General features: G+C 39.3%; 1 protein-coding gene across 4 annotated transcripts in view; it reads right to left on the bottom strand.

Annotated features, from left to right (window-relative positions):
- The window catches only part of LOC108052902 (triple functional domain protein), a 58,114-nt gene that overhangs the window by 25,581 nt on the left and 13,409 nt on the right, over window positions 1-19,124 (bottom strand). For all 4 annotated transcript variants that reach the window (XM_044456791.1, XM_017135431.2, XM_044456792.1 and 1 more), the window contains exons 3-5: window positions 18,736-19,014; window positions 4,137-4,260; window positions 1,275-1,970 (exon numbers count right to left, since the gene is read on the bottom strand). In XM_044456791.1, the coding sequence (XP_044312726.1) occupies window positions 1,275-1,970; window positions 4,137-4,260; window positions 18,736-19,014 (1,099 nt within the window). The remainder of the gene's footprint in view (window positions 1-1,274; window positions 1,971-4,136; window positions 4,261-18,735; window positions 19,015-19,124) is intronic.

Below are 19,124 nucleotides of genomic sequence, written 5' to 3'. Positions count from 1 at the left end.
TAAAGAACGGCTTTTAAGATTTTTTGAAAAATAAATGGGTACAGATAGAAGTGGCAATTTTCGAACATTGCCAGCTTAATTGACTATGGAATTGGCATTTAAAAATGTGTGTTGTCATGGAATTAAGTCTTTGGCAAACTGTTAATTAATCAAATGGCATAAGCGAATATGACATCCTCCATAAACATTCCAAAACAAATCCAAACCGGATGGAATGCTTTAGATCAAAACTGAATATCATCCAGATAGCAACAAAAAGTCAAAGACATTTGGCCAAAAATTTCACTCTCGCATACTTTCGCTAGAATTCAGGGCAACACACTGCGTTTATCTGTGGACAATCTGGAAATTAATTGATGTAAATGTCGGGCAGCATTTATGCGCAGCAAATATATCAAATTAGCGCCAAAACTGAACGCTATCAAAGCGTTCCATTAAACCCCACCCCCAAAATATCGACTTCAAAGCGCCGTTCGAAATGAACACAAATTTGAGTCCAGTTTGGGTTTAACCGACTTTTGGCTGCGGGGCGTTTAATTGAATAGTTCGGGCTCACAGATTTGCATACGATGCAGGCCACGGAGCTAAAACAAATAAGACAAATCACGCCCAGAAATTTCGATAAGCAAGCCACGAACTGGTCGCTCTGTTGCAACTGCTGCAGGTACACTGCGAAAAATGCACATTATTTTATGTAAAGTAAGCGTGTGTGCTAAATAAATATTTAAATAGTCAATTATGTATGTTCTCGGCTGACATGTAATGGGGCAAAAAGTTAAAACCATATCTGTATACTTATGTAATTATAAAAACTGTTAGTATATTCTTCTAGTTGCTTTGAATTGCAATGATTTCTTCTAAGAAATTAAACATATATTCCCCGCCTTAGTCACGTGATGAGCAAGAACTACTGTTTTGTGATGCTTCAGAAAATTAATTAGCAATATCATATTAGTAATAGCATAATTAAATTTCTCATTAAATTTTACGTATTTATAATTGTCTTTAAATTGTTTATATTTGGTACAACATTTTTGCTGTTAGACACCCAAAGTTCGAATAGCAATATTAATAGTGGTATCTTTTTTAATTAATAAAATTATTCAATTTCCTATTCTATTTTCAGTAACATTTATAGAGACGTTGCGTTGTTCAAATTGTTTTCTGTGTATTAATGCAAACAAAATACCGACCGATATCGGAGCATTTTCTGCGTCCCGCGGCTATCGGTGCGCATGCGTAATGTGATATTACGTATACGCTGCGTGGCTTACCCAGACTGTGGTGTTTCCCAGGTCCAACGCTATCGCTCGGCTCCTCGTCACTGTCGATGTGCGGAAATGAGTTTCCCAGGCAGAAAAGCGGCAGTGCCGGCGATGTGGATGCCCCACTCGCCTCATTGCCACCACAGTTGCTCCTCTTTTTCGCCTCCGCGCTGCTGGTCAACAGCTCCTCGCCGGCACTCGAATTCGAGCTGGAACTGGAGCTGCTGCTCCTGTCGCTCACATTACTATTGCCCGACGAGGTGGAGTTCATGCTGTCCTGCCGATTTGTGAGGCGCCGCAGCATGTAGCGGCTGTTGAACAGTTTGTTTTTGGTAATCAAATCGCTGCGTCGCAATGCGCACTTTGGTGATCCCACCAGGTTGTTGCAGCCATTATTGTTGGCCTCATCCAGCAGATCCTCGCCGGCGCCATGGTGCATCGGCATCTGCAGCTCGTTCAGCGAGACCCGCTCGATGCTCCGCTCCACGCTCACCAGCAGATTCTGCAGCAGTTGCGGCAATTCGCCGCCGTCCGCCGCCATTAGTGCCGCCGCCGTGGACATTTCCAGCTGGAGCACGCTCAAGGGCAGCTGGCCGGGATTCTCGTGGTCGATGCAGTGGCTCTGGACGCTCTCCTCCGTGCGGGACGAGCGCCAAACAGCATAGAGCCGCGGTGTGCAGTCCGCGTCGCCTTCTGCAGAAGATTCTGTGAATGTAGACGGTAGAAGGATGGTCAGATCAGAAAGCATTGGTATTATTGGGTAAAATAAAAGTAAACTGAATTAAATTAACATAATTAAATTTGAATTGATTAAATATTTTTTATTAAATTTTAAAAACTACGTTATTAAGTTTATTAATTAACGAGGACGGAAGCTAACTTCGGCAAGCCGAAGTTTTAATACCGCAGACTTTGCCGAAATTGCAAAACTGAAAAAAGAGCCAAAGGAATAAGGTATACATAAATAAACTAGATTTTCATCGTTTAATGTCAATTGCTTTATACTGCAAAAATGTCATATAAAAAAAAAAAAGGGATACTTTCGCAGCCTTTAACTATTTTTCCTACGGAAGCTATAAGAAATAGACGTCCGATCGGCAAGCGCTTTACCCTAATCAAGATATGCGTAAATAAATAAGACTTGGAAAAATTTATGTCAGTAGCTTACACACTACGCAAAAATTCAGAAAATCATCAAATTTGGACCGATTTCACCCTGTTGTTCCTATGGGAGCTGTAGGATATAGACGTCCGATCGTCACGTGCTTTATCATAATCAAGGTATGCAAAAAAATACGATTTGGAAAGATTCATGTCAATTGCTTATATACTGTGCGAAATATCCTAAAAATCATTAAATTTTAACCGATTTCACCCTATTGTTCCTATGGGAGCTATAGGATATAGACGTCCGATCGCCAAGCGCTTTTACCCTGATCAAGGTATGCATAAAAAATAAGATTTGGAAAGATTTATGTTAATAGCTTTACACTGCACAAAATATTTTCCATTCTTGAAAGTTATATCCGATTGTTCCTATGGGAGCTATAGGATATAGACGTCCGATCAGCACGCGCTTTCACCTTGATGAAGGAATGTATAAAAAATACGATTTGAAAAAATGTATAGCAATAGCTTTACACAGCGCGAAATATTCTGAAAAACAAAAATTGGACCGATTTTACCCTATTTTTCCTATGGGAGCTATAGGATATAGACGTCCGATTGCCACGCGCTTTACCCTGATCAAGGTATGCATAAAAAATACGATTTGGAAAAATTCATGTCAATAGCTTTTACACTGCGCGAAATATCATCAATTTTGCTAGATATATCCGATTGTTCCTATGGGAGCTATAGGATATAGACGTCCGATCGGGGCGATTTTCAAACTTGATCTGCGTACACATGTTTTAGGACGCGTGGAAAGTTTCAGATCGCTAGCTTTAAACTGAGCTCACAAACGGTATTGAAACAGACGGACAGACGGACAGACGGACAGACGGACAGACGGACATGGCTATATCGACTCCCCTATTGATCCTGATCAAGAATATATATACTTTATGGGGTCGGAAACGTCTCCTTCACTGCGTTACAAACTTCTGACCAAAATTATAATACCCTCTGCAAGGGTATAAAAACGCTTGAGATGTTGTACACTTTCTAAAGTTATCATGGATTATATGGATCACATATATATGAATAAAACTTGAGTTCTTACAAATTAAATATGTATCTGATCCTGAATCGTCCCCCTAAAACAGTGTTGATAACGCCCTTCTTTTCATCTTGTGTTTGCTTGAAAATATATATATTTAATATTTTACAAAGCCATGTTGTTTATTTTTTAAAGCATATAGATTTAACTAGGTTGACCACCATTATATATTATTTTTAAGTATACAAGAGCTTTTAACATGCCCTACAACTCTTCTAAAACTTGTAATTTTCATAAAAAACTTAACACTGAAAATTATTTTGAAACCACTTGTTCTCTTCACTGAAGTTCAGCCATGTTGTACTCTAAATTTAGTATTGAAGAAACATTGGTATTAATGGGTAGAAAATATTATTGAACTAATTTAAGAACTAATTTATTAAAATTAATCATAAAAAACCCTTGAATAATATATTTCTAAAAATTGTTAATGGTATATGATTAAGCAGTTTATTTTAAATATCTAGAAAGTCCCATAGCTCTTAACATTTGATTCATATGCTTGCATTCTAGACCCATTTAAATTGATCAGGCTAGCCCTGGACGGCCTTAAGTGATCGATTATTTTGATTGAGGGTTGTGGGCCCCTTATAATCATAGTCCCAGGAAGGGCCAGACCAGACCCCTCCGATCCCGGTCGACCCACTTACCCAATTTGATGCAGAGATACAGCTCCGCCGGGCGAAGTGCGTGCGCGATCTCAGCGTCGCTCAGCTGCAAGACCAGAGCTCCATTGGATGTTGCCAGCGGCCAGCCGGGATGCCATAACCAGGACTGAAAGACGATAAGCGGTGTAAGTGCCTGATTGCAGATTGAGTAACGAAATCATTTGCAAATTTTTATTATTACTGCGATTACATGTTCGGCCAGAAATTGTGCAGGCCACAACACCCGCAAGTGTTAAGCTGCGGAAAGGAAACCAAAAACGATAAAGAAACCAAAGCCGAAACTGCAACCAAAGCCAATAGCAAAACCAAAGCCAAAGCCAAACCAAGTCGAGGCTGACTGCCTGGAAAGCGCATTTAAAATGGCCCAGACTGTCCGACGTCAGACGTCAAGAGCTGGGATATTTGGAGGCCTGAATGTTTGAGGTCTCCCCCATGTTTGTCCGCCAGTTTTCCATATCGGCGATGGTGAGTGTGGCAACTTTTTTGGCCGCCCCAGTACCAAAAGTGCACAGCAAAAACTGCTTACATAATGGTCTATTAGAAATTTAAAATACATTTTTAAAGACCGTTATTACAAACGTTAATTAACACCCAAAATTTACATTTAACTAAATTTCAGTTTTCGGACAAAAGTAAATTTAGATGGGGTAAAGCTGTAAACATTTTTATCGCCATATAAAAAGTATGGTGAAAGAAAAATGCCAGACAGATTAAGTAGGTTAAAGTTCACTTCGCAGTTGTGTTAATATCTGTCATAAATTAAACTTTCAGGAAAAGCAATACAAAAGCAATACAAGACTTGCTAATTTGTTGTGTCATTTTATAGAGTAAAAAATAATATTAAATATTGAAATCTACTTTATGCTAAGTTGGCTAATTCTGACCCTGAATAAATTGTTCTCTCTTCCTAATAGATATATATTTTTTTTGGGTGTACACCCAAAAAGCGCGGAAAAAAACGGAAAACAGGCACCGCCTGGCGATGGAAAATTATAGATAAATCATGCAAGTCAAACTTTTGGCAATTTTTGCTAATTTTTGGTTATTACCCTCAGCGTTTGTGCCAAGCTGGAAGGAGACTGAAAAGCAGAAAGCCCAACGCAGATTTCACCCCTACGGGAATGTGAAATCGAAGTTGAGTCCAGCGACTGCAAAAAAAACCAAAGAGAGAGCTCCCAAAGACCCGAACTAAAGTCCGCTCCTTTGGTCAGCTATTAATTGCTGCAATGCGAAAATGTTTCTTCGCATTGTTGCTAATTTGCCAGTTGCTCAGATTTTTTCAACATTTGATTTTTGCTTTGTTTTCGTCTCGTTTTTGTTTCTGTTTTTGTTTTTTTTTTTGGAAAATCAGACAGAGGAAAAAAGGTGCGCACTGGCTTGATTTATAGCGCCTTTTGACTCAACACAAAAACTTGGATATTTTATTGGTAACAAAGCGATGTCTGTTGTTGTTTTTATTGCACATGCCACCCACCTAGGATTGAAAGAGACAGGGCGATAGGGTGATAGGGGGGAAAAAAGAGAGACGCAGACATAAATCAATTGTTGTCGCTCGAGAGGAGGAATTCAATGGGGGTTTCAGGGGTTCCACGGGCTGAAGAGGGTCGCAGATCGAAATCCATTCAAACAGAAAATGATCAATTTTGTCATTTGATCAAAGCCGCAGCAACGATCGCAACGCATCGTTTACAATCGATTGAACAAAATGATCATCGCCGATCAACCGAACCACACAACGACAACAACAACGCAACCACTTCCTCCGCTCTAAAGTCATCTCCCTTTCCCCTCTTCCCATCTCACCCTCTCTGATATTTCGGACATGCACTGAAAAAAAGTTCGAATTTAAATGCTTCTTAAACTTTTTTTATATGGCACTAAAAATATCATAAAAACGTGAATGAATATCTAGTATTTCTAACAAGTAAAATATGAACCACAAACAAGTACAAAATGTGCCAAATTTGTTTATGACCGAAAAGATAATTTGGTGTTTGATTTTAAAGCTCTCCTTTCTTATGTAGTAATAGTTGCCACAGGTGAAATACTAAAAAACTTTATCCCATTTAAAGGCAATGCCAACATCGTAACCAACTGGAATTTAAAGGCCATGAAACGTTGTACCATATAATTATTTTTATTTTTTTAACATTAAAGTGAACATAACTTATAAGGAGAAGAACAATCTTTAGACTATTTAAGCTGAGTAAAAATAATGATAATTTTTTTTTTTTTGAATATTTAAGATTTTAACTATACTCTAAATTTTAAGCAGTTTAATAAATTACTAATTTTATATTTAACAACAAGTTTTAAACATCATACATTTGTATGCTTGCTATAATGAATTCAAGAATGTCTTTCTTATTTTTCTGTGTGATTCAGGGAGGTATCGTTGTATAAGCCCCTGTCGCCACATGCTAAAATAATGATTTTCGTAACATTTTCCGCATGATTGCTCCCAACCCAGCTCCATGCCAAGTCGCATGTTCCATTGGCGGTGTCGGTGCCTTCTCCATCTCCGATCCGATCTGTTCCGATCGGATACAATCCGATCCGAGGGGGTTCTAAATCATTGGAAGCGTTTCGGTTTCGTCGTCATTGACCCAAATGCGCGCGTCGTTTGGACGCCGCTTGTCATTGTCATCGATGTTGTTATATTGTAGTTTTAGTTGTCGTTTGTTTCTGATGGTGTCGCCTACACTGAGCACTGAACTCCGATCCAACCCTCTCTTTGCGGCGGCACTGTCATATAATGTTCGATTTTATGTCCAAAGACAAGTCGTACTTTTCAAAATGGTATGCAAAGAAAAACTTTGAAGGACAGCAAGTGGTCGAGCTAAGTAAGTTTGTCGCTATAAAATATTCTTAACCCAACAAAAAGCCCACATGTTTTGCAAAACAATTTCAGACAACAGCAAGTATCGGAAACTATTTGAAGAATATTAAATCAATATTTATATTAATAATTGGAGGCTACGGATTAAAATATCTAAAAACACATATTTTATATGTCGAATAAAAAAAACCCTATTTAATCTGTCATTGCAAATAATGAAGCGAAATATTAAAATGTATTTAATAACTTGACTACCAAACAAACTGGGATATTACAGAAAAGCATAGAATATAACTTCTTTTTAATTAAATAATTATTAATACTGAATGTATAAATACCTAGCTGTTTGAAATGTAGAAGGATACTCAAAAATACTGCAATTTGTCTATGTTAAATTACCGATTAAAAATAACTTTTTGTTTTGAAAATTTCCCAAGAACTCAAAATAAAACGAAACCTATATGGCAAAATGCTTATGAATATTTTAAAGTATACAAATAGTTGGGCTAGAACCAAAGCATTTCCTCTAAAAAATATTCCATAAATTTAGAGTCTTCCAAATGGCACCAAGCACCAAAGCTTCTGTTCCTTCCCAGAATTGTAGACACAAAAAATGTGAAACAAAGGGTATTTCACCACAGCAAAGATACAAAAGTATCTTTTTTGTTCTCGATCTGGGGTTGTTTTCAATTTGTTGCGGGGCGACAAATTTCCGTTCCATTGGCGGCGTTCGGCTTTCGAGTGGCTGCCCATAAATCTGCGGGTAGATTTCGGCGAGGATTTGTCTGAATCCTTGCCCGGATCAGAGCATATATCATTCCATCATTGTTAATGCCATTTTTTTGCCCATTCCCACGCCTTTGATGTTGAAAACTAAATTACCGACCGGACAGCGGCAAAACGAAATGAAATGAAACAAAAACCCATCAACAGGCGGCGAAGTCAGCGGTTCGACGGGCCGAATATATGAGTAATCAAGCCGACATGGGCCGGCATTAGCATATATGCAGATATAAACATGTATGCCTATATGGATGGTGTGTGGTCGAAAAGAAGCGGAGTATGAATGGCCATGTCCCGGCGTGTGGCGCCCAGCCTTTGGCAATTATTCAATGCGGGTGCAGTCGTACACGGACTCGGATTTTGGACTCCGTTGGGGTTTGTTTGGCATCTGAGTATCCCAGGGACTGGGGACCACCGTCGGTGCCAACAGAATTACGCATGCAAAGGCGCACAGGGCGTTGCACAAAAATATAAAAAATAAAGGGGAATAAACACTCATCGGACACATTCACATGCACTTGGCTTGTTTTCTTAACAAATTGTAGGGAAAAAATCGCTGCGCTGCTGGGGTTCAAATTTCGTTTATTGCCAATTTTCGGCTTCACATATTTTTCCTAATTTCTCGGATTGAGCCGTAATTAATTTGTTGGGAAAAAAGGGCCACACCTGGTCAAAAGCGCCGCTGGCTTTGGATAATTATGATGTGTAAGCGGCGGCCTCGGCCTTTTTATTTTATTTTTATTTTTGGGTGGATGTCGAATGTCTGATTTTGGCCAACGATTCCGTTACTTTTGGCCAAATTGTCTGCGATGGCCAACAATTGATATTTGCCTGTTTGTTATTTAATTTTTAATTTGCCGCTGTACGTTGAGCGAAGAGGCGGAATTTCATTAGTGAGCGAAAAATAGCTTTGCAATTAAATAACACACTTCTTTGTCTGGAGGAACATTGCGGAAGATTATATAAGCCCCAGAGGAATTTGATATATTAATAGCGATAAATAAACTTTCTTTACCGTTTTCTGTGTTAATAAACACTCAACAAACAAATAAATATGCGATAAATCATCTGCTGCAGCAGTTAAAAAAATGTAATTTGAGTACTTATTACCAATTGGTTTTTCAAATGGCTTATAAGTGAATAGAGCTATAAATATGAGCAATAAATTTGTCGCTATTTGGTCTCTAAACATGACATAACTTTTGCAGATACCTTTTAGGATATATTTAAGGTGCCTAATTGGTAATTAAATTCTTTGGTTATAATTGAACTACAAAATACATGAAGGTATAGGTAAAAAGAAAATATTTTGATTTTAGGAAATCCGCAAGCTATAACTTTTTACTGTTACAATTTATCGCTTTTCTGCCCCAAATTCGGAACCATAAAAATCATTGATCTTTCCTTTTTTGAATACTGCTCAAATTGATTTCCTACTCCACATGTTTCCTGTGCATCATTTACCATGCCCAATGCGATCAATTGTCTATTAATAGGTGTGTTATTTTGCACTCCCCCTAACCATTATTTTTACGAAATTTTTCTGCAAGCTTTGAACTCTTGCACTAACAAAGCGATTCACTTTATATTTATTGCCGTCAACGTCACATTTCCGCTTGATCTGGCGCAGAATGGCCATCAACGGAACGTCATTGGCACCACCAACATTCGCAGTTGCATCCACAATGCACCACCACATCCACATCCATATCCACATCCATGGAAACGTCCCTGTCCGTGCCCATGCAGATGCCACATTTGATTCGGATCACTCCGGCCACACCTACAAATTGTTTGTGCTTCCCCAGTGTGTGTTTGTGTGTGATGCGGGGGCGGAAGAGAACCCCTATATATTTGTAAATATATAATATACACATGGAAAAAAGGGGATTCCCTTTAGCAGTATTTTTGAACTTGTGTTAAGCCGATGCGAATTCCAATGAATTTAACTTGTTAATTCTCTTTAAAATTGGCTTGTGAACAGATCATTTACATATAACTTTGACTACTTTATCATACATATAAAAAAATACAAGCTCTTTAAATCAATTTAAAATAGTTAAGCTAATGTAAAATTAATATTAAATTGGAAATTATTTTAAGTTATTGATTTTAGAAGCGTTTCGAATTAGGAAAGTATTTTTTTTTATTTTTTCTGACATTTTTGATCAATATTGACTTTCAATTTTGGATTCGTCTGCTAAGCCCATGATTTTTAAATTAATTAAGAAATTTTCCATTCGAAAGTCACACAACTAAACAAAGTTGAAAACCTCTGTAGATTTCCGTGGCTATATAAAGGAATAGTATTCTTTCTGTGTATCACACATGCACCGCTTGTGTGGGGCAGATATTTCGCAATGCTGCAGTGGCAAGGGGAAGGAGATGGCACCGGGAGTGAGACGAAAATAGATCAGGTCTAGGCTGTCATGGTTGCTGCACGGCCGGAATGCCACAGCAGCAGTGTTCTTGGAAGCCCCACACTGTCCCACTGAATATACCCCCCTCCCACCTCCTCGCCGTCACTCTCTCACTGGTGGATCTGCAAATTGTTGTTTGCATTTTGGTGCAACGATCGGTGCCGGGAATTATTTCGTCTGTGGATGCAGGAAGTTGCTGCTTACATTGGCCCTCGATGGGGTGTTGAAATACCATCGGGAATGGGAATGGGAATCGGAATCGAAATCGGAATGGGAGTCGAAATGGGATCGGATGCACAGGCTGCTGTCACAGTTATGGGTTATGGCGGAGGGCTTAAGATAACAACAAAGTCCGTTTCGATTTCGTGGCAACTTCAAAGGCAAGACGCTGAGGCAGGCACAAAACTGTTGCAAGTTGCTGGTTGACTGTTGCTGGTTGCTAGTTGCCCGTTGCAAGTTGCTGTTACATCAGCACAAGACTCTCTCAATTACGAGTGCAATTGGCGGGGCACGAGTAACAGCAAAAACCGGTACCAAGACAGAGGTTCTTCTGGACCAAGAGCTGCTCCAATCAACCACTTTCAGTTCACAGCTGATCATGAACTTCGGCCAAATCAGCTGAAAACGAGTTTTTATGGCATAATAACCAAACGACCGGGGCGAAGAAGTTAAGGCTCCACAACAATGATGACGATCTGATCTGAGCTGAACGGAACGGAACGGAACGGAGCGGAGCGGAGCTGAGTTGTCTGTGTTTGCTCAACTGCTTTTCCAGCTTGGACTGGGGTACCTGGACTGGGTAATTGAAAAAGTTGTTAGCCACATCAATTCCAAAACGGCCGTAAACTTGTTACTGCAACCCAGCCGTACGAAAACGCATTAAAACACCAATAACCATAGTGCCCGATAGAACCACTATCTCTGTTTCCCATTTCAAAGGGTCTGCATTCTGCTCTCGAACTGATTGTATTGGCCAATAAGGAAGTACGAAACGGGTAGCAGAAATATTTGTTTCTTTTGATTGTTTTTGGTGGAAAATTCTGGGAAATATTCTAAGCTAGGCGACCACGAAATGTAATTCCTTGGAAGCCGTGGAAAACTCAGCGAACTAAGGACAAATGCAGCGACAACAACACGGCGAAACAAATCGAAATAAACTTTATGCACGTAAAATTTTAATGAGCACAGCACGAAGTCAATTTCAATGCTAATCCGGCGGCCAAAAGCCAGACGGTGGACAAACGGACAATGGACATTTGACCAGGAGTTTGGGGGACCACCGAGTTGATGTTGCTGCTGCTGCTGTTGCTTTTTGCTGTTGCTAGTTGCTGCTTGCTGGTTGCTTGTTGCTGGTTGCAGTTGCCGTTGTTGCACATGTGCCCTAAAGCCACAAATCACGAAGGTGGCGCGATCTGACATCCTACTCACAACCGAGGCCCTCAGGCAAGGTGTCGCTAACACTATGTAACCAACGAGGGATTATCCTAGTTCCTGCACGGACCCACAAAGCTATAAAAAATAACCATAAACTTGGAGCATTTCCTTGGCAATACGTGTGTCCATATGTTGCATATCTTCAAAGCCGTTCGAAGTATCAGCATATGCTTTTGGAGCTTACTAAAAATGTTTTAATATTTAACGGACTGACAAAGTTGTTCAATAGCATACCGTAGCCAAACGTATTTATTATTTATTTGATCAGTATAATTTTTTACATAATAAACTCTTTGCCTTACCGAAAAGAAAATAATTTAAGTTTAAAGCTGATGGCCTTTACAAGTTTACGATAAAGTTGATAAATTTAAATAGAAGATACCTTATTTATTTAATAATTAAGAATAATATGTTGCGCATATTATCTTCGAATTTAAGATTGATTAGAATAAGATAAACTGATATATTTCCTTTGAAATTGTGATATGGGAATGCTTAGATGGATCTCATTTAGTATATGATTGTCCAACTTGTTTACTTTCAAGACTCCAGGTTGACTAGTGTAAACCGAGAGTTACGCTTGAACTTGACAAATGCCCAAATAACGTGATGCCGAAACAAATCCTGGAGGTGAACCTGAACCGGGAGGTAATTTATTATTGAACCATTTATTAGAGCGTGTCGCAGTCGTGGTCGTGGCTCTTGGCCGTTGCAGTTGGAGCATTTTGTGGCCAAGTCCGCACAATTGTCGCTAGGGCTTGTCAGTCATTCATGGGATGATTTGACGGCTTCGTTTGTTCGCTGCACAATTTATAGGTAACTATTTGCTTTGCCCGGAGCGTTTCTGGCATTTGAAGCAGCCGATTCCCACCGTTCACGTCTGGCCAGAGGATTGGGGATGGGAATTGGAGTTGGAGTCGGAGTTGGAATGGGGCTGAAATGGGGACTGGGAATGGGACGCCTTTGTGTTGGTCTACCTGTTGGCATTGCAGGAAGCGTTCACCTCCACGCACACAGCAATAGCGACATGCTCATAATGAGGATAATCACGATGGCGATGATGACACAAAGACAAAGCTAAAAGCAAACAAATAAGCAAACGGCAGACACAAGACGGCAGACAACGATACACAAAAAATAAAGGAACAAAAGTATCCATATATGCATGAGTGTTTCTGTGAGCGCCGCGTATTCGGATTCGGTGTCTGCCACTTGACGTGCCTGCCCCACACTACCTCTCCCCATCCCCATTCCCGTCCCCAATCCCCTACTCATCCCTCTATATGGTTCCAATCCCAATCCCTATCCCAATTCCAAGCCAAGCCAAGCCAAACCGCGACTCATCGCTGGCCTGCGGCTTTTGTGCTGGGTTAATTACTAAGCGAGTCACACGCGCTTGAATTATTCAAGGCTATCTTCTGGATGCATTCGTATCTATTGCCAGCTGCGCTCAGATACAAAGTCTAGAGATGAACAGAAGTTTTATTTTTTTGAATTTTTATAGTACCATTAAGATTTTCTCATTTTAAGACATCTTTCTTATGATTGTGCTTAGAGTTTGTATTATATATAATATTATATTTTATTAAACATTTAGTTTTAGGTCAATATAATAGGGACAATAAAAACATAATATAAATTTGATTAAATCGCAAGTTGTACAAAAAAAAAATACTTAATAACAAGTATTTTTTAAGTTTACTCCTCCTAAAATACATGTCTTTTAGTTCATTATTCCTTATGATCTGTTAAAGTATAATTTATCCAGTTAAAACAACATGACGACTCAGTAACAACGTTTCCTAACTAAAGACCATTCGAAATATTCACATAAAAAACCTAGAAAGGTTTCTCTTAAAGTTTAATAACAAGCTTTAAATGATATACATTTTTGTCTGTGTGTAATGGATTCACCGCAGAGAAGCCCGAACATCATCTTCAGTGCCAGTACCTATGGATCGTAGTGCACACGCGTCTTGTAACTCAATCTGCTGGATTGCCGAGGGGAATTTGCAGGGGCAAGGCACCTGGCTTTGTTTTGTTCGGGGCGACAGCGTTTATGACTAAGTATTTTATAATGAAGTGGCAAATGTGTGGCTGCGGAGTTGTCCGGCTAAATAATTGTTAACATTACGCTGCAGATTGCTTGCATTTTTTGTTCCCTGAGCAGGGGAATATGGATTGCCAGACATACCAAGGAATTCATATATACAATGTATCCATGTCGATTAACTATCTTTACAGAACCACCCAGAGGGGATTTTATAAAGCATTAAGTAATTAAAGGGTTATGAGACATGATGGAAATTCTATCTGATTAAATTTATTAAATAAAACCAACCAAATTTAGGTACAAAGCATTAAATCCTTTTAAAGTAAAGAAAAATCAAGCCTTAAGCAAATTAAAATATTAATAAAAGAGTAATTTATAGCAATCTCAGATACTGAATACAGCAAAATAAAAATACACAGATAATTGAATGTAGTGAAAGCATGTTAATTTTAATACTATTTTATTATTCTATTATGCTAAAAATATCACCTTAACTCCTGGCAAACTGAACTCATGCCTTATTTATTTGCTCTGACTAATTTAGCCATTCAATAATGCGGTACGGATACCCCATAATAAAGTTAGCTTTACAACCCAATAAGGCTGTACCAAGAATCGGTTCTCTAACTCCCGGTGACTTGAGCTCATTGACCCATCAAACGTTATCTCTGCCCCTCGTCACATATTTCTGTCAAAATAATGGGCAAACGCAAACTGTGCACATTTTGCTGCATAATAAACCCATGGCGGGTATATTTGAATCGAATGTTTGCTCATTGGCGAGTCCAGTCACATATCATCCATATCCTGAACAGCGACTTCCTCGGCGATCGTGTGCCTATATGTATATATATTTAGAGAGCCCGTTCAAACAACACGTGTTCGAATGGCGAATGCACTCACATGAACACACAGTGAAAAGACACGGAGACAAAAAGACGGAGTGAGTGAATTTTACAAGTTATTTTATGCAAGCCATAAATATGCACTTTACACTTTGCACATTTCCCCCGCTCGTCTAATTCCCCGTTTGTCTTTCCCTGGGCGGGCAAAAACAAACCGCAAATGCCTTGGCCAGATGCTCTTAGTTAGACCAACACAAATACTATATCCAGACAGTCAGACACCCAGACACATGGCAGACGCCATGGTCTACGGTCTCCAGTCTCCGGACTTTAAAGTTGGGTCCATGAGTGGCGGCCCCCAGAGCCTGCATACAAATTATGTACAAACATGTTTTCAGAAATGTTCAATTCATTATCGCTAACAAATGCCGATCATGTTGTGTTCAACACAGTTCAAAGCACTTTTCTGCAAATTATTGCACAGATCTGCCGCTGGATTGATGGCCCGTTTCAAATGCAACTCGGAAGCTGCGCCACTCACTTCGACTTCGACTTCGCAGGCATCTTTTCTCCAAGTCTTTTACTCTGGCACTGCTCTCCTAATCGTAATTGCTGTTCGGCTAAGTGATATGCCGTGTCCAGAGATTCTCAATTACACGCGAAGATTTAATGGAGATAGGAAAACGGGAATAGGAAATATCTAGCTAAAATGGTTTAGAAAAATTAACAATAAAAGTTGAGCCTAGAACCTCAGTGTGTACTTATTTGTTATACTAACAAAAAGGCTTCAAATATTTTTGTTTTATAGACAAAAATCCAAATCAAAATATTTAGGTAACTTAACTTCAAATTTTTAAGTTTAACTTTGCAGATGTAAACCTTTTAGCCTATGGCCCTTATGTGTTAATTAAAACATTTTAAAGATACTTAATTTTCAGTTCATTAGCACCTAGTTGTAAATTGCCTTATTAACTCCTAGTTAACTCCAGTTGAACTTGCGTTTATTAAGTTGTAATTTTTTGAAGAATTATTCAACAGCGTAACATTTTAAAATTTATTTTAAACTATTAACGTTTAAACTAACTTTTCCCTGTTTAAAACCAAAGATATTCGAAAACCTCAGTTCAGAATTTAAATTTCATTTAATATTCATTTTTTAACAATTTTTAAGAGTTGATAAGAAATTGTAATTTATATTGAGAGCAAACACTCCCTGGAGACAACTCTTAAATTGGAAAAATTCCGATACATTTATTCCTTGGCATATCTGCATATTAATTTCAGAAGGAAACCATACATTTTTGCGTTCTGTGGAGATTTCGAGTTTAGCTGGAATCTGTTTAGCAGACTGTACGGCTTTACCCCATTCGCTCCCTTTGCCCGAGAACACTTAATACACAATTTCCGCTTGCGGATCGGGAGCGGGGGAAAAACCAAATAAAATAAAACAAAACCAAGCCAAACAAAACCCTATAAAGTACTTGCTCTGCCCAGCCACTCTTCGGATGAAAACGCTGCTGCGTCTGCGCACAAAGGCGATTTAAATTACAGAACGTGCCCCTCCGCAACGAGAATGAAAAATCCCAACTCGACGCAACTTCCATTGAGCTTCGAGGCGGCACAGCACACAAATTAAATAGCAATTAACATGCAGACGCAGCTGCAACTGCGAATCGAGTTGCCACAGGTCAACCAGATGCCAGATGCCCGCAAGTTTACGACTCCAAATCAGCGGCAAATGTGCGCGTAGCTGATTGATTCAAATAAGTTTATGTGGTTGGGCTATGTGGGTCACGCCGAGCACTTTACAGCCTTTTTTTTTTTTTAGCTGCCTCCCACGGACCGAACACCACATGCTCCACAGTGCGTATGCGTTACGAAAATGATTATAAATTACACTGCGGATAGAGCTGCTAGCTGATAAGTGGACCCAGAACCTCTGACAATTCGATTTAGAAGGGGCCTAGCAAACACAACCCACACTTGCCACCACTTTGTCATTGAAATGGTTGAACAAACGGGTGAAAAAAATTAAAAACACAAAGACCTCTCTCCTCGACTTGGCTCAAACGATTCTAACAAGTCTGAAAAGCGTAGGCTGACCCGAAGGACGCTTCCGTGGTTGGTCTTTTTATTCATGACTTTGTCTCTGACCGTGTGTAATAAGTATGCAAATTGCGAATGCGAGTGGAAAACAATTGATTTTTAATGAACCCTGAGGTCAGGGTCGGAAACAAACACTACACAAGACACAACACACTACACACTACACAAAAAGACACTCGACAATTATTGGCCATAAATGATAATGAACTTCAGGCGGGCCGCTAGCTAATAAAATGTGAAACTAGAAATTACCTCAAGCTATTTGACGAGAAAATCCTCTGATTTACACTGATGTGACGGCTATAAAGCGTCAACTTCTAGGTGAAAAGATATATGAGGCACTTGCGAGTGGTTTATATACATATGTGCATACGAAGCTAATTCGCACTTTAACGATTATTTCTTGCAGATTGTAAAAAGATCACACATTAAGGCACTTTTATAACGTATTTGCAGGCACTATTCGGGCGTCACTCTGTCGCGATTTCGATTTATTTGCATGTTAATTCAGCGATACTTGGCACATTTCTTTCGGCACACTCTGTACTCCAAAACTGCGAAACTCCTTAACTACGAATTTAGTTGCACGTTGCACTTGGGCACTTTGGGGAGCTACTATGTATTCGTCTTCGAGTCGCTTTCGTCGAGTAGTCAGTAGCTTTTTGCCGCTCGTAAGACTGCGCGGCGCGAGTTCAAATTTTTAACTGAAACCGCACGACTCTGCGACTTCAGAAATCCGAACTGCAGACCAGTTAACAGAGCTTCGGCGTGCCACCAGTCGCTGTTAGTTTATACCTATTTTAACAGTGGCTGTTAAGTGCCAGGGCTGCAGAAGCAGCAGCTGTAATGTTACACTCCATGGCGAAATGGAATTCTAAGTAAAGTTAATTCAATTAATTTAATTATCAATTTCATTTAGCTAAAAAAAATTACAGTGAAGCTCCCACACACTTTGAATAGTTGCTGTTGCACTCTATGTCGAAATTAATGTCCAAGTAACACTCATTAATTTCATTAAAACAATTTTTCACTTTTTTCCTCGAAATGTTTAAACTAACTTTTTTGTTGCAATTTTGCTGTTATATTAGTGGCTAAATTACAATCCCAAAATAGTATTAAATTAAAATAATTTTTAGAAAAACACTTAAACAGACTCGGTTTTTAAAAAGTGTAACGAGCTTACTCCTCGAGAGACACTCTAATAATAAATAGGTTAATTTTGTAGTCATTAAGTAAACTAATAAATTTTATTCTGAATCATAAGATACTCGTTGCTCAGCAGGGGACATATAAACATTCCATTGTAAAATGGGATCTTCTGTTGACTCTGATTTGTTGATAAGGAAATACCGTTCCCGAGTGTAGGTGGTATAATCTTGAAAGATTAATTACACTTGCGAGGAATGTGAGCAGATTTAAGTTCAATACAGTGTGCTATCATTGTAATTAATTACTACTCAATAAGTGCAAGTCTCAATTTCATTTATGGGTTTTTAAAAACATACGCACTGGGAATGAAAATTTTAAACAAACTGATTTAGTTTAATATTGGAAAAACTAAATAATTAAAATATGAGTTTATTCTGCAAAATTATAGATTTCTTCATTGTCGTATTTTAGTTATGCAAATGTATGTTTAATTTAAGTTAGATTGTTTCTTTTCGAATGGTAAATTTTAAATGGGATTTTGAAGTCCCAAGAAACTCCAACTATTTTTCCAACAACTTTATCATGCCTAGCTGCTTAGATGTTTGTTTTAATTAAAGTATTTATTGAAAGACCCATTAGCAAGACCCTTTGGCGAAATTGTAAGCCACGAACAGCTCCACCCTCGTGATTTTCGCAACTATTTGTTCCAAAGAACACTTATCGCCCGATGATCGCCCCCCGATGATTCCCCAATTTCCTCGACGATTTCTCGTCGCAGTTATCCCACAATTCCTTCCCGGCGGACAAAACCAAAGCAAACTATTTAGCTGCGTTTAAGGAACTTCATTCGGGGAGAGCCGAACAAATTGCGGCTAATTTCGCCTGCTGCGAGTAACTGCCTTGTAAATGATATATCTTTTGCTCGGATTTCTGGGTTCTTTATGGGACTTACCTCGCCAATTTGGTGGGCCGTGCGCAGAGTCGTGGCAATTTGCGCAAATTTGCATAGGAATCGCTGTTCGAAGCGGGCCAAGCTGCCGTCGAATCCGCACACGAGTCGCTCACGTGCCTGCTGGATTAAAATCGCACGAGTGCGTGCCCAGTAGACGGGATAAATGTGCGACAGATGGCTGTCAATCAGCCGGGCCAGCGTGGCGTCCACCTCGGCGGCAAGTCGTCGGGGTATCGGGATGCCACTACCACTTCCACTTCCACTGCCATCGGGACTCGTCTGTGGAGGAGAAGTTGAGGAAGGTTCCGTCAGTTCGGGGCAACATATTTTCTGGTTGCACAGGGAAAAAATATTAACTCAAAAGGTAACAGCTTAAAATCCAATGCGGA

The sequence above is a fragment of the Drosophila rhopaloa genome, unplaced genomic scaffold (genome assembly GCF_018152115.1).
Source record: "Drosophila rhopaloa isolate 14029-0021.01 unplaced genomic scaffold, ASM1815211v1 contig_150, whole genome shotgun sequence".
NCBI lineage: Eukaryota > Metazoa > Arthropoda > Insecta > Diptera > Drosophilidae > Drosophila > Drosophila rhopaloa.
This window is presented reverse-complemented; position numbering and strand designations above follow the sequence as displayed.